Source organism: Salmo salar, chromosome 04 (assembly GCF_965601325.2).
Source record: "Salmo salar chromosome 04, fSalSal1, whole genome shotgun sequence".
NCBI lineage: Eukaryota > Metazoa > Chordata > Actinopteri > Salmoniformes > Salmonidae > Salmo > Salmo salar.
In genome coordinates, this window is record NC_138294.1 from 20,146,006 (window position 1) to 20,172,129 (window position 26,124).

The 26,124-nt window shown below is 44.7% G+C and overlaps 1 protein-coding gene across 3 annotated transcripts; it reads left to right on the forward strand.

Moving 5' to 3' along the window:
- LOC106610205 (SMAD family member 1) lies at positions 1 to 24,526 on the forward strand. Of its 3 annotated transcripts, none has more exons than XM_045716575.2 (7): positions 1 to 138; positions 13,043 to 13,661; positions 16,177 to 16,482; positions 17,569 to 17,685; positions 20,296 to 20,517; positions 21,566 to 21,822; positions 21,989 to 24,526. In XM_045716575.2, the coding sequence occupies exons 2-7, from the start codon at positions 13,262 to 13,264 to the stop codon at positions 22,130 to 22,132; spliced, it is 1,446 nt and encodes a 481-aa protein (XP_045572531.1). In that variant the 5' UTR covers positions 1 to 138; positions 13,043 to 13,261; the 3' UTR covers positions 22,133 to 24,526. The 3 variants fall into 3 exon arrangements, with proteins under 3 accessions (XP_045572531.1, XP_045572532.1, XP_045572533.1); XM_045716576.2 differs by having other exon boundaries at positions 16,177 to 16,470; XM_045716577.2 differs by having other exon boundaries at positions 16,177 to 16,458.
- The last annotated feature ends 1,598 nt before the right edge of the window (positions 24,527 to 26,124 follow it).

Below are 26,124 nucleotides of genomic sequence, written 5' to 3' on the forward strand. Positions count from 1 at the left end.
GTATCCCGCGGCATGATACTGGCGCTCCGCGGAGGGTGCGCCGGCCCTGCGACTCCCTGACGCCAGCGCGAGTAGACCGAAGACAGGCAGCTGTATAGTATGGACGCGTTGAGAGCGAGCTTCATAGCTGTTTATAAGGTACTGTAAACTTTATTTTTCACCCGTCAAAACATAAACAACCTTGGGGGAATGTGTATGTTCGGTTGGCTAGATCTATTGCTTATAAGAAAATTGTATTTGCAACTTATTAAAAGGGATAGAGACAGTGAAAGTGTATTTTGAGGCTTCAAACTTTTCTGTCTATCATATTTGGCAACAGAGATTGATTGGCAATTAACGTTAGTAGAATGTGGGATTCATTTCATATTTGTAACATTGTATTTTCGTGTATTCTACAGTTGGAACACGTACTTGTGAACAATATTAATAGTGTGCACAATGTGTGTATTTCAAAGTGTCGGTCTGCTTTGATGGTTAACCTTTGTGATGCATTGTGTTGGTATGATGTTTGATATGTCTGTCCATCTGTATTTGTTGTGATTAAATCTTAAATGCTACTGATGTAGGCCTCTTGTACTCAGAAATAGTATCAACAATCAGATTTGTGACACACATGTTTACTTTCCATCTGTAAATGTCATGCAGATTATTTGATTTATGTTCATGCATCATGCATGTAGCAGCAAAACCAAGATTTGCGATATTTAATTGGATATTAACAGTGATCTTCATCTCAACGTCAGTGTCCATTTGGAGGGAAGCTGTGTCTCATTGCTAAATGACTGGCTTTAAATAATCAACATAGGCTATCTATCTTTTCCATCGTGTGTTTGCGCGCGCGTGCACATGATTGTGTTAGTGTGCGTGTGTGTGCGTGCAGCGTGGTGTGTGTGTGTGTTCCGTGGCTCATGGATGCAGAGCGAGCCTGTGTGTCTGTGAGACCCTGAGCAGCAGGGCCAGATCTCCTGACATCATTGAAGATGACATATCAGATTACTCAAAGGACTGGAATTTGTCCTTGTCCATGATTTAGTACAATTGTTGAATCCTGCTGCATTCTTGTCAAATTCAGGTTTGTGTTTTATTATAAAAGAACAATTTGTTTCTGTTTTTTTTTTGCGGGGCACACTGTAGACTGACAGTTTGGCTTTATTCAAACTTTTAAATAGATATAAGGATTGTGATGCAATGCCTGTGTTACATAGTTATAAAGATGTGATATTTCTGGAATGGTCTGATAACAGATAGATGTTGGGTTCGCTAAAGACAGGATAATAGAAGGAGTGAAAGGGACATGTCTACTGGATCTCTAAATCCTAGTGTTGATAGTGATATTGATCATTCATATGCAATATTATCTCAGAGAATGAGGTATTTTTCTGTGTAGTTAACACTGTAAAAATGAGTCCAGTCTTAGCGTAGACATTTAACCTAGATCTTATACAGAGGAAATGGGACATTTCTCAGTTCCTCTTCTGTTCATCTATAGGTGGACATCTCCTGTATTCAGTCTGGTACAGCACATGGTGGACTTGGAGAGACATTTCTCCCTTATAGGAATAAACAACTTAACCACATTCCAGTCTCCAGCCATAACATAATTCTCAGTTCAGACAGAGGCATCCTCAGAATAGCCCTTCTCTATATGACCGACCTATTCCATCCCAGACCCCTCATGATGTGTTGGCCTGAGGTGTCCTCCCGACCATCCCAACCACCACAAACAACGCTTACCCCAAATCCCTGGGATGGTTGGGATAGCTGATTGAAAGCCCATGTGTTGGTTACAGTGGGTGAGTTATGTCTGTGGCTAATGTGAGGTGTGGTGGATGTGTGTGTGTGCGCATGTGTGCGTGTGTGATAACTGACCCTAGATTTGTGTAGACCTCCTGGGTCAATGCTGTGTCTAGTCACCAAGGGCAACACCTCTCCGTCTTCCTGTCTGTCTGTCTGGTTATTTCTGTCTACTGTAGAGACTGGGGAGGTATGGTTGTTTGGGTGTTGTGGTGTCGTGGTGTTGTGGGTAGGCCTAGTTCGTGAGGGCTTGCTTGCCGAGACAAATTCTCCCGGCTGCTTTTTGGAGATTCATCGATACTCATTCATTGAATTTTGATGTCCAGTTTTGGCACTTGATGATTGTTATCTGTGTATTAATGAACACATAATACATGGAATAGATACACCTCCTCCATGGCGATGGCTCAGGCCACACAGAGTGAGAGGGAGACAGCACAACGAGGCCATACAGTCACTATTTGTGTTGGGCTGCTGAGCTGACTGTTAGAGGGAACACTCTTGTGTGAAGTGGAAGGTTTACGCCGAGAGGCTAGACAGTGTGTGTATTAACGAGAATTTTCATCCCCCTTCGCTCTCCTCCCTCGTTCCTCTCTCTCTCTCTCTCTCTCTCTCTCTCTCTCTCCTCACTCTTTCCCCCCTCTCTCTCTTTCCCTCTCGCTCTCCCTCTTTCGTCTCTCGGTCTCTCTGTTCACTCTTTTTCTCTCTCTCAGACACACTTGCACATGCACGTACACACGAACGTCCACACGAGCGAACGCCCGCATACACACCCTCCTCTCCCATCCCTCTCTCCTCTATTTGTTATCTCTCTCCATCTCTTCATCCCGCTCTCCTCTCCTCTTTACCTCTCTTCATCCCTCTCTCCTCTCCTCTTTATCTCTGCATCTCTTTATTCCTCTCTCCATCCACTCCTCCCTTCATAGCCAGCGACTCAATTGAGTGGGGGCTAATGGAGGCCCCGTCCAGGCCCTGCTGATAAATAATGTAACTTCTTTATAATGCCCCGTCTCTGGGGAGAGAGCAGAGAGCATCATTACTGGCTCCTCATCCTACAGCCCCGGCCCCTAAATTGATTAACAGCACTGACTGAAGCAGCTAGCGCAAAATGATCAATGGGGTTGGTAGGGATTGGTGGCTAGCAGCTAGCGCAGGCTTGGAATGGCGCAGGTCAGGCTAACAGGCCTTGTCAATGACATGTGATCATGGCCTAACCTATTAGATCCCTCTGACTCCCATTAATTCTGCCTGGCTATGCTAACTACTCACCAACGGGTTAGCGTTAGCGGCAGTTAGCGCACTAACCCAATACAGGCTGAATGAATGGCAGGCAAGGAAGGGAGATAGATAGATAGCTCTGCCTGGGCACTTTTATGGAGCTCTTGTGTAAATGGCGGCGTGTGTTTCAGCTTAAATGGGCAGAGGGCGGTTAAGAGTGGGACCTGTCCTCTACAGATATTTGTGTGATGCTTCATTGGGCCCTACTTGTGTAAGTGAGAGGCGTAACACTGCATCCCAAATGGCATCCTATTCTCTATATATTACACAACCTATAGGGCCCATAGCACTATGTGCACTGTGTAGGGAATAGGGTGCCATTTGGGACACACACTAAGTATGTGTTGGGTAAGAGAGGTTAGAGAAGGGGATGGCAGGGCTGGAAGATGTTTGGGATGTTAATGTGATTTAGGGAAGAAAGAAAAGTGTAGGTCAGGCTTACCTTTAGGAGGGGGATCGGATATCAGATTATCACAGATCTACGGGGTCGCCTGTAGTAACCAACGATCAGTGATCAAATAATGACTTGTAGTAACCATTTATCAGATAATGTGTGATCTAGCTTGGTAGTTATTGTGTCTGATGACTAATAAGGTGATACTGAAACGTTACCCATCACATTACTTTTAGTTTCTCATTTACATTTTTACCACTCCTGTTCTCAGAACATTCTGTATAAAGCTAATATAAGTTTATCAGAGTAGCCCAAACCCTCCCCCATTCTATACAGTCCAGAGTAGGGCACAACACAGGCCCCCATTCTATACAGTCCAGAGTAGGGCACAACACCGGCCCCCATTCTATACAGTCCAGAGTAGGGCACAACACCGGCCCTATTCTATACAGTCCAGAGTAGGGCACAACACCGGCCCTATTCTATACAGTCCAGAGTAGGGCACAACACCGGCCCCATTCTATTTTGACTGGTCCACAGACAACCAACCCCATATGAGCATTGTCTGTTTCAAGCGTCAATACAATCCCATTTTGACCTTTACGCTGGTCAAACTCTAATCATATATCGGTCATACATTATAGATCCTCCTTGGAGATTAGTAGATTCTAATGATGGCAAATGACAGAAGAAACGTCCTGTTTTATTTTGACTGAAATAGCTAAATAAAAAGTACAGTTTTTAACTGTGAGCGAAAGTCACACCTATACCCTTCAGATCCTCAGGTTTGGAAATACCCAAGTAAGGTCTGGACTGGAGAAATCCAGAAGATCTAATCCAAGTGTATGATGTTGTTGACAGTAGGTGATTGTGTAGAGAGGCCTGTCTGTCCAGATGTTCCTGTTGCAGTCTATCACTCTCTACTTTCCTGGAATCCTCCATCTGAATTGGATTACAAGTTGCAGCTGGTCTGGAGCATGTGGTGTGATGGGCTGTCGACTGACTGACTGACTGACTGTCTGACTGTCTGAGTGACTGACCAACTTACTGACTGACTAACTGTCTGACTGAGTGACTGTCTGACTATCTGACTGAATGTCTGACTGACTGTCTGACTGACTATCTGACTGTCTGACTGACTGTCTGACAATCTGACCGATTGTCTGACTGACTGACTGTCTGAGTGACTGTCTGACCGACTGATTGACTGTCTGACTATCTGACCGACTGACTGACTGTCTGAGTGACTGTCTTAACGACTGTCTGACCAACTGTCTGACTGACTGACTGTCTGAGTGACTGACTGACTGACTATCTGTCTGATTGTCTGACTAAATGTCTGACTGACTGTCTGTTTGACTGGCTGACTGGCTGACTGACCCATCAAAGCAGGGTTGTGTTTGAGATTGACAGACAAGAGCTGTCTATGGTCTTGAGTTGTGTATCATTGCTTTTTCATTTTCTCTCCTTCTCCGTTCATGGAAGGGAATCTCATCCCAGAATGGCGGGAAAACCTGTAAGAGAGAGAATGGTTTATTTCAAATTCAATAAGGCCACATAGTATCAATGGCAGCTAATGCTGAATTATTTGACACAATTTACAAAAGTCATAAATATACAATAAAATCTACAACTTAAAAATACATATTTTCTGGAAAAATGTGTTGGACCGCAGAGTGAAGGAAAAGTAGCCAACAAGTGCTCAGCATATGTGGGAACTCCTTCAAAACTGTTGGAAAAGCATTCCAGGTGAAGCTGGTTGAGAGAATGCCAAGAGTGTGCAAAGCTGTCATCGAGGCAAAGGGTGGCTACTTTGAAGAATCTCAAATATAACACTTTTTTGGTTACTACATGATTCTATGTGTTATTTCATAGTTTTGATGTATTCACTGTTATTCTACAATGTAGAAAAGAAAAACCCTTGAATGAGTAGGTTTGTCCAAACTTTTGACTGGTACTGTATATGTATACCGCACAGGAGTCTGGTAGCACCTCAATTTGGGACGACGGGCTGGTGGTAATGGAGTGAGTGGAATTAGTGGAATGGCACCATGTGTTTGATTCCATTCCACTTGCACCGTTCCAGCTATTATTATGAGCTATTATTATGACAATGTTTTTACCATCCCTTTCCAATCATAATCCTTCCCATCCCCCTGTCCACCCATGGAGAGGTCGTCAACCCTATAGGAAATGTGCTGCCCACCATGAGAGAGCGAGAGAGAGAAGAAACATCTGTCCTCTCTTCTTCAGTCCTCTGAATGTTCTCCCTCTCCACCTGTGGAGAGACCTGCAGGCCTAAACTGGAAGTGATGTCGCTGCTATGCAGGCGGTGGTGATGACAGAGACAGAGAGAAAGATCCTATAGCTACAGTTGAAGCCGGAAGTTTACATACACTTAGGTTGGAGTCATTAAAACTCAAATTACTTGTTAACAAACTATAGTTTTGGCAAGTCGGTTAGGACATCTACTTTGTACATGATAAAGTAATTTTTCCAACAATTGTTTAGAGACAGATTATTTCACATATAATTGTCACACCCTGACCATAGAGGGGCCTTGGTTCTCTATGGTGTTTAGGTCAGAGTGTGACTAGGGGGGTGTTCTAGTCATTCTATTTCTATGTTGGTGATTGTATGGTTCCCAATTAGAGGCAGCTGGTAATCGTTGCCTCTAATTGGGGATCATATTTAGGAAGCCCTTTCTCCCACCTGCTTTGTGGGATATTGTTTCAGTTAGTGCTTATGTGTACGTCACGGTTGTTGGATGTTTTGTTGTTTCACTGGGAATTAAAATTATGTGGAACTCAACTCACGCTGCGCCTTGGTCCGCTCTGTACGACGATCGTGACAGAATATCCCACCAAGCAAGGACCAAGCAGCGTGTGATGGAGGTAAAGGAGTTTTGGACCTGGGAAGAAATCATGGGAGGACACGAGACCCTTCCTTGGCGGGAGTCGCAGAGGACTCAGGAAGGACAGCGGCCACAGAAACCCCAAGATTTTTTTTTTTGGGGGGGGGGGGGCACGAGGGGTGGTCGGCCGAGCCAAGGAGAGCCAGAGCCCGCCTGGGAGTCGATGGAGCAGTGTGAGGAGGGATATCGGAGAATGATGTTGGCGAGGAGTATGCTGCAGCGCAGGCGTGCTGAAGAGCGTGACACCAGTCCGGTGCCATCTGTGCCAGCTCCCCGCACTCGCCTTGAAGAGCCAGAGACCATCAGGGAGGCGATGGAGAAGTTGGGAGAGAGAGGAGAGAGATGTTGGTCAGGTGTGTTCTGCACAACATTCGACCTGAAGAGCCTGTCAGCAGTCTGGTGAGTCCTGTGCCAGCTCCCCGCACCCTCCCTGAAGTGCGTGTCACCAGTCCGCTGCCACCTGTGCCCGCTCCACGCACCAGGCCTCCAGTGCGCCTCCCCAGTCCGGTACGTCCTGTGCCGGCTCCACGCACTCGACCTGAAGAGCGTGTCATCAGTCCGGTGCAACCTGCGCCGATGCCCAGTCCAGGCACAGTGTCCAGTCCTGCTCCCTGGCAGGAGCCTTCCTCTGCGCCGGTGCCCAGGCACGGCATCCAGTCCCGCTCCATGGCAGGAACCCTCTGCGCCAGTGCCCAGTCCAGGCACGGCGTCCAGTCCCGCTCCAAGGCCGGAGTCTTCCTCTGCGCCGGTGCCCAGTCCAGGCACGGTGTCCAGTCCCGCTCCATGGCTGAAGCCTTCCTCTGCGCCGATGTCCAGGCACGGCGTCCTGTCCAGCTCCAAGGCCAGAGCGTTCCTCTGCGCCGGTGCCCAGTCCAGGCACGGCATCCAGTCCCGCTCCAAGGCCGGAGCCTTCCTCTGCGCCGGTGCCCAGTCCAGGCACGGCGTTCAGCCCGGCGCCATGGCCGGATCCAGGGTCTGGGCGGGGGCTATGACCCGCACCGACACTAGTCACCCCCCTACCCTCCCCATCTGGTTTCATGTTTTGCGGCCGGAGTCCGCACCTCCAGGGTCTGGGCGGGGGCTATGACCAGCACCGACACTAGTCACCCCCCTAACCTCCCCATCTGGTTTCAGGTTTGGCGGCCGGAGTCCGCACCTTTGGGGGGGTACTGTCACGCCCTGACCATAGAGAGCCCTTGGTTATTGTGTGTAGAATCTAAAGTTGTTAAATGTAACGTGAACAAGTATTATTACTAAAAGAAGCTTTCATCTCAAACCCGACGTCCCGAGTCATTACTTTGAAGATAGTTATTCTATATGGTATGTTCTGTGTTAGTTTGTTGCCCAGTCAGGCAGAGCTTATTTGATATCCTGTGTTTCTCAGTTTTTTTGTGAAATGGTTTGTATTATTGTGTTTCATTGGTTCCCAGGGGTGAAGGGGAAGGCACCTAGGGAGTGCTTAGGCAAGAGGCCCGCGGGCATACATAACCTGTAGTAGTTTACTGTCTATGCACACTAGGTAAGACCTGGGCGGACCATCCCCTGTATTTTGGTTAGTGCACCAGGTGGTGCTAGATAGGTAAGTAGTGGGTAGGAGAGGGGGCTTTAATATTTACTTTCTTTGCTTTGGTTCCGTCCAGCCCCTTTTCCCCAAAATTACCGTGCGATGGAATAAACTCCCTGTAAACGGTAATTCTCTGCCTTTTGTCATCCTTACTCACACCTACAGTCCCATACCTCTTTCACACCACGGAGAGTTGAGTTGTAGCAGGGTGTTGCGTTCCCTCTTCCTAGAGGTGTGCGTAACAGTGCTGTACTTCACGTTCGTTGGATGTTTTGTTTCACTGAAATAAAATTATGTGGAACTCAACTCACACTGGGCCTTGGTTCGCTCTGTACGACGATCGTGACAATAATTCACTGTATCACAATTCCAGTGGGTCAGAAGTTTACATGCATTAAGTTGACTGTGCCTTTAAACAGCTTGGAAAATTCCAGAAAATTGTTATGGTTTTAGAAGCTTTGATAGGCTAATTGACATCATTTGAGTCAATTGGAAGTGTACCAATGGATGTATTTCAAGGCCTACCTTAAACTCAGTGCCTCTTTGCTTGACATCATGGGAAAATCGAAAGAAATCAGCCAAGACCTCAGAAAAAAAATTGTAGACCTCCACAAGTCTGGTTCATCCTTGGGAGCAATTTCCAAACGCCTGAAGGTACCAAGTTCATCTGTACAAACAATAGTACGTAAGTATGAACATCATGGGTGTCACGAGTGTGTGTGTAGGAACGGACCAAGGCGCAGTGTGCGTATCATTCCACATCTATATTATATATTGAAACTTAGCCAAACAATAACATATAAACTAACAAACCGTGATGACAGAGGTGCAACCACTAACTGTAAATAATCTCCCACAAACACAGGTGGGAAAAACAACTACTTAAATATGATCCCCAATTAGAAACAATGATGACCAGCTGCCTCTAATTGGGAATCATACAAAAACCCCAACATAGAAAAAATAAACTAGATAAACCCCCCCAGTCACGCCCTGACCTACTCTACCATAGAAAATAAGAGCACTCAATGGTCAGGACGTGACAATGGGACCACGCAGCCGTCATACCGCTAAGGAAGGAGACGCATTCTGTCTCTTAGAGATGAGTGTACTTTGGTGCGAAAAGTGCAAATCAATCCCAGAACAACAGCAAAGGACCTAGTGAAGATGCTGGAGGAAACGGGTACAAAAGTATCTATATCCACAGTAAAACGACTTCCATATTGACATAACCTGAAAGGAAGAAGCCACTGCTCCAAAACTGCCATAAAAAAAGCCAGACTACGGTTTGCAACTGCACATGGGGACAAAGATTGTACTTTTGGAGAAATGTCCTCTGGTCTGATGTAACAAAAATAGAACTGTTTTGCCATAAAGACCATAGTTATGTTTGGAGGAAAAAGGGGGATGCTTGCAAGCCGAAGAACACCATCCCAGGGGTGGCAGCATCATGTTGTGGGGGTGCTTTGCTGCAGGTGGGACTGGTGCATTTCACAAAATAGATGGCATCATGAAGCAGGACAATTATGTGGATATATTGAAGCAACATCTCAAGACATCAGTCAGGAAGTTAAGGCTTGGTCGCAAATGGGTCTTCCAAATGGACAATGACCCCAAGCATACGTCCAAAGTTGTGACAAAATGGCTGAAGGACAACAAAGTCAAGGTATTGGAGTGGCCATCACAACCTAACCTCAATCCTATAGACAATTTGTGGGCAGAACTGAAAAGTGTGTGTGAGCAAGGAGGCCTACAAACCTGACTCAGTTACACCAGCTCTGTCAGGAGGAATAGGCCAAAATTCACCCAACTTATTGTGAGAAGCTTGTGGAAGGCTACCCGAAACGTTTGACCCAAATTAAACAATTTAAAGGCAATGCTACCAAATACTAATTGAGTGCATGTAAGCTTCTGACCCACTGGGAATGTGATGAAAGAAATACAAGCTGAAATAAAGCATTCTCTCTACTATTATTCTGACATTTCACATTCTTAAAATGAAGTGGTGGTCCTAACTGACCTAAAACAGGGAATTTTTACTAGGATTAAATGTCAGGAATTGGAAAAACTGAGTTTAAATGTATTTGGCTAAGGTGTATGTAAACTTCTGACTTCAACTGTACTTCCTCCCATATGGCTGAAACACAATGCTGCTCCAATGTGGTGTCATGGGAGTGGGCCTGGCCCTGGTCAGCAGCAGGCCAGACAGAGGATATCTGCACTCAAACCCAGGTTTCCCTTGATGTAGCTTCTCTCTCTCTCTCTCTCTTTCCATCTCTCTCTCACTCACTCACTCACTCACTCTCACACACATACAACAAAACACATACCTTCGCATACACACCTCTCCCCTCCCCTTACACCGCTTTTTAAATTAGCAAATGTGTTTGGGCGGCTAGGCTAAATATAGGAGGAGCTTTCAGCTTCCCTGTCAGCGTGGTTAGCAATAGCATGCCTCCAATGGCACCCTGCCAGACACACACACACACACAGCTGTTGTAAACAGCACCTGTTCTCACAGAACCATCACTGCCAGTTAGTCTGTAGTATTAGTACTAGTAGTAGTAGCCGTAGTAGCAGCAGAAGTAGTAATAGTAGTAGCAGTAGTAGTAGTGGTAATAGTAGCAGCAGCAGTAGTAATAATAGAGGTAGTAATAGTAGCAGCAGTAGTAGTAATAGTTGTAGCAGTGGTAATAGTATTAGTATTAATAGTAGCAGTAGTAGTAGCAGCAGTAGTAGTTGTAGCAGTAATTGTAGTAGTAGTAGTAGTAGCAGTAGCAGCAGGAGTAGTAGCATATTAGTGGATATTATAAGGTGAATGCACCAATTTGTAAGTCGCTCACCAATTTGTAAGTCGCTCTGGATAAGAGCGTCTGCTAAATGACGTAAATGTAAATGTAGCAGCAGGAGTAGTAGTAGTAGTAGCAGTAGTAGTAGTAGTAGTAGTAGCAGTAATAGTAATAGTAGCAGTGGTAATAGTATTAGTATTAATAGTAGCAGTAGTAGTAGCAGCAGTAGTAGTTGTAGCAGTAATCGTAGTAGTAGTAGCAGTAGCAGCAGGAGTAGTAGCATATTAGTGGATATTATAAGGTGAATGCACCAATTTGTAAGTCGCTCACCAATTTGTAAGTCGCTCTGGATAAGAGCGTCTGCTAAATGACGTAAATGTAAATGTAGCAGCAGGAGTAGTAGTAGTAGTAGCAGTAGTAGTAGTAGTAGTAGCAGTAATAGTAATAGTAGCAGTAATAGTAGCAGCAGTAGTAATAGTAGCAATAGTAGTAGCAGTAGTAGTAGTAGCAGCAGTAGTGGTAATAGTAGCAGTAGCAGTAGCAGTGGTATTAGTATTAATAGTAGTAGTAGTAGCAGTGGTAGTAGTAGTAGAAGTAGCAGCAGCAGTAGTAGATGTAGTAGTAGTAGCAGTAGCAGCAGGAGTAGTAGCAGCAGGAGTAGTAGTAGTAATAGTAGCAGTAGTAGTAGTAGCAGCAGTAATAGTAATAGTATCAGTAATAGTAGCAGCAGTAGTAATAGTAGCAGTAGTAGTAGTAGTAGTAGTAGTAGTAGCAGCAGCAGCAGCAGCAGCAGCAGCAGCAGCAGTAGTGGTAGCAGTGGTATTAGTATTAATAGTAGTAGTAGTAGCAGTGGTAGTAGTAGTAGAAGTAGCAGCAGCAGTAGTAGATGAAGTAGTAGCAGCAGTAATTGTAGTAGTAGCAGCAGTAATAGTAGCAGTAGTAGTAGTAGTAGCAGCAGTAATAATAGTAGTAGCAATAGTAGCAGCATCAGTAGTAGTAGCAGCAGCAGTAATAATAGTAGCAGCATCAGTAGTAGTAATAGTAGCAGTAGTAATAGTAGTAGCATTAGAAGTATTAGTAGTAGCAGTGGTAATAGTAGTAGTAGCAGCAGTAATAATAGTAGCAGCATCAGTAGTAGTAGTAGTGATAGTAGTAATAGTAGCAGTAGTAATAGTAGTAGCATTAGAAGTATTAGTAGTAGCAGTGGTAATAGTAGTAGTAGGAATAGTAGCAGTACCTGACTCAGTGGGTATAAAAATATGATACTTGTGTGTGTGCGTACTTGTGTATTTTTGTTGTGGTGGATAGATACAGTATATAACGTTTACAATGAAATGGATGCACAATAAAGCAGAGATTTATGTGGGTGCCTGAAAAGTGGGTAGGCTATACTATCCTCAACCAAAATTGTACTTGCTTCCATCACTGGTGATATCTTCAAAAGGGATATGAACTATTGTGTCCCTGGTCTCTTATTTCCCCTCCAGAAGGAGAGAGTGGGCTTGTTTCTCCTGGTGAATTGGTGTCGGGGGACCTCAGTGAATGGGGGACATTTGTCCTGAATTTCACCGTGCATTTCCTCTTTTATTGGCCTGGATGTCGCTAGCTGATTCCTGCACTTAAAGCTGTTTGTTGCTGAGTGTTTTATAGAACATTCTTTTGATAATATAAAAACCCAGTGTAGTCAATAAAGTTCTGTTTCCTTTCAAGTGCGGCCAAATGCTACCTCAACAATTCTGCTTTGTTGGTCTAATTTAATTTATGTTTTATGTGTATTTTCTTATTCAACTAAATCATTTGGATAATGAATGATATTGGATAATGCAGATAATTCCATGATCTAATGTCCTTTCTAGCATACTTCCAAGAATGCATGCCCAATACATGACTTAATTCTACTTAGTTTGCTAGTGTTGATATTGAAACAGAGGTCTCTCTGAGTGACATTTGAGAGTGGTTATGTGACGGTAACAGGGCCGTGTGTACAGGAAGTTATCTGGAGAATGACTGCTGACTGTAGTGGGACGGTGTTCATTGTAACCCCACTGCTGTCAATTCCCAGAAGTCATAACACAGTGACATCATTGGACCTCTCTCCTCGCACGGCCAATGTCGTTCTGCCAATAGAGAGAATCACTCCGTTTCCTTTGGAGGGTCGCTAGTTGCTTTCCAGGCAAGATTAGTGGGAACACTGATATCTCTTCCTTCAACTGTCCACTTGAAGGGAATCTGTTGAACTCTGCCTGCCTATGTTAGAAGCGTTATGGATTTCGTTAGCATTGGTTTAATCTCCTTCATCTTCCTCCTAGGTGTCCTGTTCAGAAGTTCTGTCCTGAAGCTTTGAAGACCGAGGACTACCCAGCCATCTCAGTGGCACCTAAAAAAAAATACAACAGCAGCTTTTAACCTCCAACTTTTTTCCTCACCAAGTGGACTATCGCTCCATTTGTAAAACCCAACCCCGCACACTCACGTGTAGCGTCCCGACAACGCCACGGTCGCAAGAGGCGACAGACACGAACGACACCATGAACGTCACCTCCCTGTTCTCCTTCACCAGCCCGGCCGTCAAGCGCCTCCTCGGCTGGAAACAAGGAGACGAAGAGGAAAAATGGGCGGAGAAAGCCGTGGACGCGCTGGTGAAGAAACTGAAGAAGAAGAAGGGAGCAATGGAGGAGTTGGAGAGGGCTCTGAGCTGCCCGGGTCAGCCCAGTAACTGTGTCACCATCCCTCGCTCCCTGGATGGAAGACTCCAGGTGTCCCACAGGAAGGGCTTACCCCATGTTATCTACTGTAGGGTGTGGAGGTGGCCTGACCTGCAGTCTCATCATGAGCTCAAGGCTCTGGAGTGCTGTGAATACCCGTTTGGCTCCAAGCAGAAAGATGTCTGCATCAACCCGTACCACTACAAGAGAGTGGATAGTCCAGGTGAGTGGGGTGAGGGTGGGGGGGTATTATAGCGTTAGAGGGTTTATGTTGTGCTGAAAAGTCAACAGAAAATTAACATCAAGGATGATATGCTTTTTAATTACGTTTTGTGTAAATATATCAAATCTTTCTCCACTAGATCTTTCCAGCCTAATTCCCCATTTACTTCACGTTTGATTTATGACCCCTTTCGAAATGTGTTTATGTGATAGTTCCTACATTTCCTATGATCCTTCACATCACTCTTGAACATGAAACATTAATGGTGAACCATACACATAACCCATAACACTCCCACCCCACCAGCCTGTTCCTCCCCTATCATCAGACGTATGTTATCTCGTCTCTGCTCGTGGCTTTCCCCTTCCCATGGTCTCTGCAGATGTTCTCTCCTTTTTTCTCCCTTTCCCCCTTTCATATCCTCCCCGTGTCAGCCAGGTGTTCTAATCTGTCTGAACTGAGACTCGGGACAAACAAAACACCACCACAGACTATAGATATGCCTCAGAAATCTCAGCTGTGTGTGCTGTATTTATGCATGTGTGTGCGTGTGCCTATACGCATGCACGTGTGTGTGTGTACGTGTGTGTGGGTGTATGTGAAACCGAAAGACATTTGTTTCCCTAATGGACAGGGGACATCAAATGTCCTATTTTGTCTGTCTGCTAAGCAGAAGATGAGGCCCAGCTGACTAGACAGAAACAGCTGTCCACAGGGTGCTACAGGACGGGGGGCGTGTGTGTGTGTGTGTGTGTGTGTGTGTAGCAGGAAATTCCAGCCGGGGGAGAATGAGGGCTTTGTTTTTGGCATGCTCTGTGTGGCCGGTCGGGCCCGGGGACACACACACACACACACACACACACACACACACACACACACACACACGTGGTGTTTCTCTGAGGAAGAAGGGGACAGGAAGCCACACACAATGGGAGGGAGGAGCGGATGCCCGCCTCACACACTTGTTTTAACAACTGGGCTGCAGCACCTGTCCGTCCACACCTCCCCCCATCTCACACACACACACACACACACACACACACACACACACAGAGACACAGAGACACAGAGACACAGAGCTAGTCCCAAAGCAGTAACACCAGGATAGAACAGATAACATGAAACGCCCTGACACTAGTTTTATATAGAACAATAGCCAGGGTTCAGACTTGACCTTGGGATTTGGTTATGCAATAGTATTCAATAGGAGATTTTCTTTACGTTCAAACTAAATTTGTCAACAGAATATGCTGTAATTAGAATTTAAAACACAACTTTTGACCAGTAATCTTTCTCGTTGTAGCATTTTACTGGGAAAGGGGGATACATAGTCAGTTGCACAACTGAATGCATTCAACCGAAATGTGTCTTTCGCATTTAACCCAATCAGAGAGGTGTGGGGGGCTGCCTTAATTGACATAATTGGCGCCTGGGGAGCAGTTGTTGTTGGGGTTTAACTAACTGCCTTACTCAACCAGCGACTTTTCAGATTACTAGCCCAACGCTCTTAACCGCTGGGCTACCTGCCTCCATTGACAAAACTCTTAGTTTCAGTATTATTTAATGATATATTGATGACATATTGGTGGAACAGATCTCTAGTGGTTTATATCTGATCTCATACCTCTGAATGGTCCTCACATCCCCATCCAGCCGCAATCATATTTTCCTCCATGTGATAGATTCTTCATAAATGGACTCACTCACCTCAGAGATGTTTTCTCTGAACAGGATGTCTGGTACAGAGGCCAAATACTGCTGGCTAAACCAACACGCTGCAAGCTGCAATTCCAAAAATGCAGGGGCATCTGCAAATGTGCACAGCGAATAGAGAGAGAGGGAGGAGGGAAAGAGAGAGAGGGAGAGAGACAGAGAAAGAGAGAGGCATTTTATGATGCTGTAATTAAAGAACTCTGTCCATCCTGGCTGTGTGTGTGTGTTTTAACTGGACTCATGGGGCTTAGGGACACAAAGAGAGGGCTAACCCCCCTACCCTCGCTACCCACAATACCCTTGCTAGCAGGGTCAGCCTTTGCATCATAGCAGGTATTCAACTAAAAAGGCTCTGTACATCTCAATGAAACTAAATGGGGAATAATAATAATAGGTCTGCTGAGAGTTGTAAAGGCTAGAATATTTAATGATTGGAATATTGATTATAGAGCAGAGTGTATTTGGATGTGCCTTTCATTTGAAACGGAAACTGGCCTCACCTATTATGAATGTGTTATATAGTGTCTATCTATGCAATGGTGCAACAGACCCGGCAGCCATTTTGTGCCGAATCGGGCCATAACTTACCATTCAAAGCAGTATAGACATACAGAAACTGCTCCTGTAACTAACCTTGGGTTGTGTTCATTAGAGTACACAACAGAAAACATTTAACAGCAGAAAAGAAAATGTATTTCTTATTGGGCAAGTCCAGGTTGTCTCTCCATGTTTTTGTCTGTTTTCTTCGGTTTCATGCCAACTGAACATGACCCTGATGTCCTTTCTCCTTCCCCTCTCTCAGTGCTGCCCCCGGTGTTGGTCCCGCGGAATAGCGAGTTCAATGCCAAACACAGCATGCTACCACGCTTCCGCAACCCTCTGCACCAGAACGAGCCCCACATGCCCCAGAACGCCACCTTCCCAGAGTCCTTCTCCCAGGCAAACACCCAGATGAACTTCCCCCAGACACAGACACACTCCCCTGGGGGGAACAGCTACCCCGGCTCCCCTGGTAGTGGCAGCAGTGCAACCTTCCCCCACTCCCCCACCAGCTCTGACCCAGGCAGCCCATTTCAGATGCCAGGTGAGCCGCCAGGTCAGATGCCAGGTACAATTCACTAATAACTTTTATAACGGTTAGTGTGGTAACAATGTATTGAATTATGGCATCACCCTCTTGGGTATCTATACTGTGTGTACAAAACATTATGAACACCTTCCTAATATTGAGTTGCACACCCTTTCCCTCAGAACAGCCTCAATTGGTCGGGGCATTGACTCTACAAGGTGTCAAAAGCGTTCCACAGGGATGCTGGCCCATGTTGACTCCAATGCTTCCCACAGTTGTGTCAAGTTGGCTGGATGTCCTTTGGGTGGTGGGTCATTCTTGATACACACGGGAAACTGTTGCGCTTGAAAAACCCAGCAGCGTTGAAGTTCTTGACACACTCAAACTGGTTCGACCTGGCACCTACTACCATAACCCGTTCAAAGGCACTTCAATATTTTGTCTTTCCCATTCACCCTCTGAATGGCACACATACACAATCCATGGCTCAAGGCTTAAATATCCCTTATTAACCTGTCTCCTCCCCTTCATCTACACTGATTTAAGTGGATTTAACAAGTGACATCAATAAGGGATCATAGCTTCCACCTGGATTCACCTGGTCAATCTGTCATGGAAAGAGCAGGTGTTCATAATGTTTTGGACACTCAGTGTATATGTGTGCGCTAGGCAAATGGCTGATCCAATATAAACAATGGAATAGGCTAAGTAGCAATAGACTTACTGAAGGTGATGACAGTAAGTAAAGGACGTAGGACAGGAATATTCAGGTAGCTGTACTGTGTAGGTCAGCGTTTCCCAAACTCGGTCCTCGGGACCCCAAGGGGGGCATGTTTTAGTTTTTGCCCTAGCACTACACAGCTGATTCAAATGATCAAAGCCTGTTGGTTATTTGAAATCAGCTGAGTAGTATTAGGACAAAACCCTAAACGTGCACCCCTTGGGGTCCCGAGAACTTTGGGAAACCCTGGTGTAGGTGAAGGTGTTTTTGTCAGCATGCTGGACTAAACCAAAGGCTCTAAAACAGATAAAGCTGGTAAGTCAATGTTCAGCATAGAGTGACAGTTGGAAGACTTCTTTCTCTGGTTTAAACCCCCTCTCACCCCTCTTCCTGCCCTCCTCCAGAGACCCCCCCTCCAGCCTACTTGCCCCCAGAGGAGCGGATGACTCAGGACTGCCCCCAGCCCATGGACACCAACCTGATGGTCCCAGCGTTGCCCCTGGAGATCAGCAACAGGCCAGGTAATCAGCTGTGACATCACCCACTTAGAGCTGTCAACACGCCACCAGCTCGTACTACAGGTGCAAGGGGTTTTCTGGGTACAAGTACGTAACCATGACACACTCTGCTTTTTATTTGTCGTGGTGAATCAAACTCAGTTTTAATAGGCTATGGAGTTGAAAATAACACTTGAAAAGTAGTCGTGGTTGTTGGGGTTTGTGGTAGTGTTCATTAAAGTTCTCATGCATGTTGTAAAGCTAGTAAGAAAAACGGATGTAGGTGTTTTATCCCTCTGTTTAAATACGGGGTGATTCATGTGATGACCTTCAAAATTGCACATCATGAGTTGGAAAAGATTAGCTAGAAAACAATTTCCTTCATATATTCAATTAAAAGACAATTAAAGGGGAATTTTATACGATCATTAATGCAGGGTAAATGGGAAAACAACATGAATGCGTATCCATGTTCAGAAAAGCAGAGTATCTCACACCATTTTGAGGCATTAGGTTTTAGATTTTAGTATGATGGACACAAAAGCGTCAGTCTATACATGCAACCCAGAGGAAAGATCAGAGAGTCTGCCAATTAAATCTGGTCTCAGAGCAGTTTTTACGAGGCCTTTAAAAGCTTCTGGCTGACATCATCTCTGCCGGTGGTAATTAACTGAAAGCTCGTTAAGAACTTGTTAAGTATTGGCCTCACTAATTACATCCAACTTTTATATCTGAAACACTTGTTTCAAATAAAAAACCCTTGTTGAAAACCCTTGTTTGCTACCACCTAGCTCAACTGTGGTTCAGTCAATCGTTAGTTGCTGTGGAGATCTGGCATTCCTACACATCACACATCTGAACAGCCAGTGCATACGCAAAAGCCACGTACGCCACCAGTCATGCAGGCTATTTACATGGCAAAAGATAATGTGTCAAAGGGGTTTGATTTTTGAAGTCGAAGCAATTTGGAAGTGTCTACAGTACAAAGTCGGTGGATACTTTCAACAGCCAAGGTATTGGGCAGAATTGTACAAACTGTTTACGCTAGCTAAAACCAGTATTGCAATCTCCTTACCAATCTCCCTATATAATTGTTATGCATCCAGTCACGGTAGTATCCCCACCCACACAGATGGATATTGCAGTGGGTGTGGAGAAATACTCCCTGGAAGTGGTGATTGGGGAATTTTCTGTCCTTCCCCAAGCTGCATCCTGTGTAGTGTTCTAGAGGTCCGGGCCGGGCCGATGGTTCTAGAAAAAGCATAAACCAAATACACCTGATGGCCGCTACTCTCAGCAGAGGAAGTTAGGGAGGAGTATGCTGCTTGGATAAACGCTCCCTCCCTCCCTTGGAGAGAGGGGGCCAGCTGGCATAACGCTCACCCAAGATACCGGGCAGAGAGAAACGGCACCAGGCGGGCACCGGCTTGGTCTATTGACTGACTGCTTGACTCAATAAATACTGATCCCAGACCGGACTAGACTGCCCGCAGTCAGTGGACAGTATTTGATCAAGACTGGCCCTGTCCAGACTGACCACAGTCAGTCTACTGGGGTTGGATGGATTTGTCAGCATTGATTTTCAGTTTCCGTTGTACGCAAACATGACCTATAGCTCTCTGCGTGTACTCAGACTTAACTTCACATACCACACATTTCATACACCTTTCCCACGTTTTGTCATCAACATACAAATCACCATTTTTTTTCTCTAATCCTAGTAAAGGAAGAAGGAGATGAAAGATGAACATCTGCTATATCAGACTGCAGCTCAAAGTCAGACTAGACAGACAGACTTTAACTTTATCAGAACAGAAGGCTTGATGCTCATGGGCCACTCCAGTCAATCTGCATGTGCGTGGGTGTGTGCTTAAATGTCTCACTGTGTGTGTGTGTGTCTGATCATACACACATCTCACCCTTTCTGTGTGTGTTTGACATCCTTTACAGATGTTCAGCCGGTGGCCTACGAGGAGGACAAACACTGGTGTTTCATAGTGTACAACAAGCTGAACAACCTCCCTCTCTCCTCTCCTCCCTTTCTCCTAGATGTTCAGCCAGTGGCCTGCGAGGAACCTAAACACTGGTGCTCTATAGTGTACTACGAGTTGAACAACCTCCCTCTCTCCTCTCATCCCTGTCTCCTCTCTCCTCCCTTTCTCCTAGATGTTCAGCCAGTGGCCTGCGAGGAACCTAAACACTGGTGCTCTATAGTGTACTACGAGTTGAACAACCTCCCTCTCTCCTCTCATCCCTGTCTCCTCTCTCCTCCCTTTCTCCTAGATGTTCAGCCAGTGGCCTACGAGGAACCTAAACACTGGTGCTCTATAGTGTACTACGAGTTGAACAACCTCCCTCTCTCCTCTCATCCCTGTCTCCTCTCTCCTCCCTTTCTCCTAGATGTTCAGCCAGTGGCCTGCGAGGAACCTAAACACTGGTGCTCTATAGTGTACTACGAGTTGAACAACCTCCCTCTCTCCTCTCATCCCTGTCTCCTCTCTCCTCCCTTTCTCCTAGATGTTCAGCCGGTGGCCTACGAGGAACCTAAACACTGGTGCTCTATAGTGTACTACGAGTTGAACAACCTCCCTCTCTCCTCTCATCCCTGTCTCCTCTCTCCTCCCTTTCTCCTAGATGTTCAGCCGGTGGCCTACGAGGAACCTAAACACTGGTGCTCTATAGTGTACTACGAGTTGAACAACCGGGTGGGCGAGGCGTTCCAGGCCAACTCTACCAGCGTCCTGGTCGACGGCTTCACCGACCCGTCCAACAACCGCAACCGTTTCTGCCTGGGCCTCCTCTCCAACGTCAACCGCAACTCAACCATAGAGAACACCCGGCGACACATTGGCAAAGGTAAAAATGGCCATGGATGGGAACACTCTTATATTGCCTTATATTATCCCAAATATAAGGCCATGGACACACTGTCCACAGGACTGGTTCAATTGTTAGTGTCAATGTTTATTTTGTTATTTATTTATTTCACCTTTATTTAACCAGGTAGGCCAGTTGAGAACAAGTTCTCATTTACAACTGCGACCTGGCCAAGATAAAGCAAAGCAGTGCGACAAAAAAACAACAGAGTTACCCATAGGATAAACAAAAGTACAGTCAATAACACAATAGAAAAATCTATATACAGTGTGTGCAAATGGAGTAAGGAGGTAAGGCAATAAATAGGCCAATAGTAGCGAAGCAATTACAATTTAGCAAATTAACACTGGAGTGATAGATGTGCAGATGATGATGTGCAAGTAGAAATACTGGTGTGCAAAAGAGCAAAAAAAAGTAAATAAAAACAATATGGGGATGAGGTAGGTAGTTGGGTGGGCTATTTACAGATGGGCTATGTACAGCTGCAGCGATCGGTAAGCTGCTCAGATAGAGTGTGTTATGGGCTGTGGCTAAATAGGAGTGGTGCTGTCCAATCAGCATTTTAATGGATCAATTAAGAATCCAAGCAAGTTGCCAAAGGCAAGAATATTCTATTCCATTCTAATCTACTGTACTCTACTCCATTCTAGTCCCATGTAACGCTCTCTTCCCCTCTCCCCAGGAGTCCACCTGTACTACTGTACTCTACTCCATTCTAGTCCCATGTAACGCTCTCTTCCCCTCTCCCCAGGAGTCCACCTGTACTACTGTACTCTACTCCATTCTAGTCCCATGTAACGCTCTCTTCCCCTCTCCCCAGGAGTCCACCTGTACTACTGTACTCTACTCCATTCTAGTCCCATGTAACGCTCTCTTCCCCTCTCCCCAGGAGTCCACCTGTACTACTGTACTCTACTCCATTCTAGTCCCATGTAACGCTCTCTTCCCCTCTCCCCAGGAGTCCACCTGTACTACTGTACTCTACTCCATTCTAGTCCCATGTAACCCTCTCCTCCCCTCTCCCCAGGAGTCCACCTGTACTATGTGGGTGGTGAAGTGTATGCTGAATGTCTGAGTGACAGCAGCATCTTCGTCCAGAGTCGGAACTGTAACTACCACCACGGCTTCCACCCCACCACCGTCTGTAAGATCCCCAGTGGCTGCAGCCTCAAGATTTTTAACAACCAGGAGTTTGCTGAGCTGCTGGCCCAGTCCGTCAACCACGGGTTTGAGGCTGTCTACGAGCTGACCAAGATGTGCACCATCCGCATGAGCTTCGTCAAGGTAACCGTCGTATACATGCATCCCATAATATAGAGAATATAATGTTAAATGGTTCAGAATGAATGATAGGGTCATTATTCAAAGAATAAAGGAAATACGATTGAAAGAGCCATGATGATAATACCTGTCCCTAAAGAGAATATCTCTCTTCCTCTTGCTCTCCCAGGGCTGGGGTGCAGAGTACCACCGCCAGGATGTGACCAGCACCCCCTGCTGGATTGAGATCCACCTGCACGGTCCTCTGCAGTGGCTGGACAAGGTGCTCACCCAGATGGGCTCCCCCCACAACCCCATTTCCTCCGTGTCCTAGACGAAACTGTCCCCAGGCCCCAGGGCTGTCCAAACCCTGCATTTAGGTTCCAGTGGAGGGGTGGGATGGGTGGGTTTCAGGGTGGGGGTAAATTCTAATTGAAATCAGTCAATTCAGGAAGTAAACTGGAATTTTAAGAGAATCTAAATTAAAATAATAGGAAATTCAGTTTATTTACTGTATTGACTGAATTGAAATGGAATTGACCCCAACCCTGGTCGGTTTGTACTTGAAGGATTATGTCTGAAATTGGGCACATTGCAGACTGGGATGTGTGGGGGGGTGAGATAGAAGCATCTGGAAGATACTTGATCTTTGTGACCAACTGTAATAATTATCAATCAGACTCAAATCATTATAAACTAATCATCAATTCAGCATTACGCAAAGTATCCTCATATGGGGCCCATATTCAGAAAGAGTCTGAACGAGGATCAGTTTGGCCTTTTAGATCATAATGAATACATTTATATGGACTGGTGGGACCTGAACATAGATCAGCACTCTAATACGTGAATATGGGTCCCTGATCTTGTTCCGGCAGTTTTCCTCTTTTCCCTTCCCCCGTTCTTTGGGTTAACATTGGAAACCCATACAGCCAGTTTCATGTGTTGCTACAACGATAATAAATGTGTACAGAATTGGAAGTATTGGAAGACAACTAATATGGATGAAAAAATGTTGAAATATTATGTTTCTTATGAACATATTTAGAACGTATGAAGATACTGAGGTCAGTAAATACAAATGTCTCCCCCAGAGCCCTAAAAATGTTTTTTTTTTTTTTGGCTCTGGCAAATAAAAAGAGTTGAAGAAAAAGACCCCTACATAAAATCCCTTTAGATTATTTACAAACCCTGTCATGATGAGAAATCAGGAGGGCATCAGTTGGAGCGGGGCGGGAGAGTGAGGTGGGCATTGTGGGATTGTGCTTACAGGACATAAGATTTAAAAAATTGTACATAAATAAATATTGCTCTTCTTGTGTTATACCCGTGTTACAACTGAATTAAACAATTTTAATCGTGTTTTAGGCATACTCAACATGGTTTTGCAAAGCGTAGTTTGGTTTAGTGTAGCAAATCACCGTTTGGCTTGTTTAGGTAGTGACTGAAGAATTACACTAAACAGAGACAGAGACGGGCACAAGCGTATGATAGTTCAGTTTGACCCTAGCTGTGCATGGTACAGCAAAAAAAGAGTCACATGGAGCCCCACAGTGGAGGTGTCATAATACCCATAAAACCTAGGTCAAACAGGGAAATGGTTCCAATCATTTTTCCCATAGGGGATTTTAGAAACACTTAAAATAGGGGCTGTGTTTTGTGTAGACTTACCCTGGCGTGACGTTTTTGATAACCATGTAAATCTCTCTTGGACAAGGTGACTTTTATCAGTATATTACGCTATTTACTCTCAGATTTGAAAATGCTAATTAACATCAAAGTAGACATCATGCAAAACTACAAATACCTTCAAGCTCCTGCACTTCATCACTAGCTGACACCTTTGCTAACAGGTATTGTGTCAATTTAGAACTTGCACAAGGCAGTTAACAGAATTGTTAATTTAAAGAAATTTAACCAATTTATTCAGTACTACATTTAGCAAACATTAGATAATTAATCCAGAGATTCTTACCTTTGCCTCGATTCGTCAGTCTCTTCCAGATCATCATGGCATTTGTAGTTCTTTATGATAGCCACATTAGCAGCTAATTAGCGGTTCATTTTTGGGGGTGAATATATTGCTAAAAGTCACCTTGTCCTAGAGAGATTTACACGGTTATCCAAACGTCACGCCAGGGTAAGCCTTCATGAAACACAGCCCTCATTTGAAGTGTTTCTAAAATCCCCTATGGGAAAAATGAATGGTGGAAAAACGATTGGAACCATTTCTCTGTTTGACCGCTAGGTTTTATGGATATTATGACACATTCTGTGGTAATCTATTGAGGATATCTCTTCTGTTACGTTCTCTGATGGCATCGACTCAGCAAAACTTACAAGACAGTTAATAAAACAATGTCATCCTTCAGAACTTGTTGACGTGAAAAAAAATGTATGAGTTTCACTGGTGAGTAAGTTACTGATGGCCCTAATACATGATTTGATCATTTTATAAAAATGCAGACTGTTTTTGTCTTCCAATTATTTTAGGCTTAGAAAACCCCATCTGCTATTACAAGTTGTATTGATTTTTGTATTTTTTCGAATATGTTTTCTTGTTGTTTCTTGTTATCTGCACTTTCACGGATTGTTGCCTCTTCTCTTTGTTTTTTTGTTTCGTTTTTTCTTTGTGCTGTTTTTGCTGAGTAGTACTCCCAGAAAGCAGTTTTATTCCATGAATATCAAGTCTCTACTGGAAGATTCAATAAATAAAGTTGTTTCATTACCTGTGGCCTTATATTGTTTTCATTTTTAAGAATAAAATAACGTTAATGTCCACGGATATCAACACGTGTAATGTTGGTATCATAAGCTGCATAAAAGTTTAAAGTTGACGCTCAAGAAAGAGGCACGCAGAGGCCAAATTGAACTCTCCCGCATCACTGTGCGCCTCTCAGATTTTGTAACAAATGATTGGTTAATGGTAAGTGGGGGCGAGAGGTCCTGTATAAACACAAACTCACTTCCTTGACAACTTCCTTCACAGCTGCTCTGCGCTGCTTGGTGAAGCCCAAGAAGTATGAATGCCCTGACTTCTGCAGAGGCTGTATCACCGTAAATGCAGACGTCCTAATGGCCATGTAGCGCCTTTAAGCAAACAGAAGAATACACCATGATGATATTTAACCTCAAATAACATAAATCACAAAATCATTCATATTTAGTCAAGAATGCATATTTTGCAGGTATGATTCTTCCTTTGAAGGGTGAGTTCTCATATGAGGAGAATGAGTGTGGATAGAGGAGTGGTGTGACCAGATATAGAACAGTGGAGGCTGATGGGAGGATCTATAGGAGGACGGGCTCAAATTGTACTGGCTGGAATGAAATGAATGGAACGAATCAAACACATCAAACAGCTCCTCCCACCAGCCTCCTCTGATATAGACTGAGGTCCTGGTATTGGAAGCACACCTGTTGTAAGGCCCTTAGGTGTAAAAACCTTCGGATCACCCTTGGGGAGTTGGGACATGAAAACAACACATTTTCAATTGACACAGCCATAAGACTCTTGAACAGTTAATCAAATGGCTACCCGGACTATTTGCATTGAGTGCCCCCCCAACCCCTCTTTTTACGCTGCTGCTACTCTCTGTTTATCATAAAAGCATAGTCACTTTAACTATACATTCATGTACATACTACCTCAATTGGGCCGACCAACCAGTGCTCCCGCACATTGGCTAACCGGGCTATCTGCATTGTGTCCTGCCACCCACCACCCGCCAACCCCTCTTTTATGCTACTGCTACTCTCTGTTCATCATATATGCATATATATGCTTTAACCATATCTACATGTACATACTACCTCAATCAGCCTGACTAACCGGTGTCTGTATGTAGCCTCGTTACTTTTATAGCCTTGCTAATGTATATAGCCTGTCTTTTTACTGTTGTTTTATTTCTTTACTTACCTATTGTTCACCTAACACCTTTTTTTTTGCACTATTGGTTAGAGCCTGTAAGTAAGCATTTCACTGTAAGGTCTGTATTCGGCACACGTGACAAATAAACTTTGATTTGATTTGAATACGTGTACCTGTGTGAAATAGGACATGAACTGTATAAGTACCCACACAAATATTACAACTCAAGACACTAACATGAAATTGTATGGCCACAATGGCTGAAAATGGAAAAATCTATTCAGCCATACATGCACAATTGTGCAAGAGTCATCCATCCCTAGATAAATGCCTTCTAAAATGATTCCTTTGAATTTCGATTTGAGTGAATTGTGAAGACAAGAGCTCAACCACGACTAACTGCTACCACCACGTGGCCTTGAGTCGTACTACTTTTCTAGAAAGGGGCGGTGTTC

Bases quoted from the DNA above. Each gene is read 5' to 3' on its own strand.
- LOC106610205 (XM_045716575.2), top strand. From the start codon at position 13,262: ATGAACGTCACCTCCCTGTTCTCCTTCACCAGCCCGGCCGTCAAGCGC. The intron at 13,662-16,176 runs GTGAGTGGGGTG...CCCCTCTCTCAG, and splicing joins CAAGAGAGTGGATAGTCCAG to TGCTGCCCCCGGTGTTGGTC. The intron at 20,518-21,565 runs GTAAAAATGGCC...CCCTCTCCCCAG, and splicing joins CCGGCGACACATTGGCAAAG to GAGTCCACCTGTACTATGTG.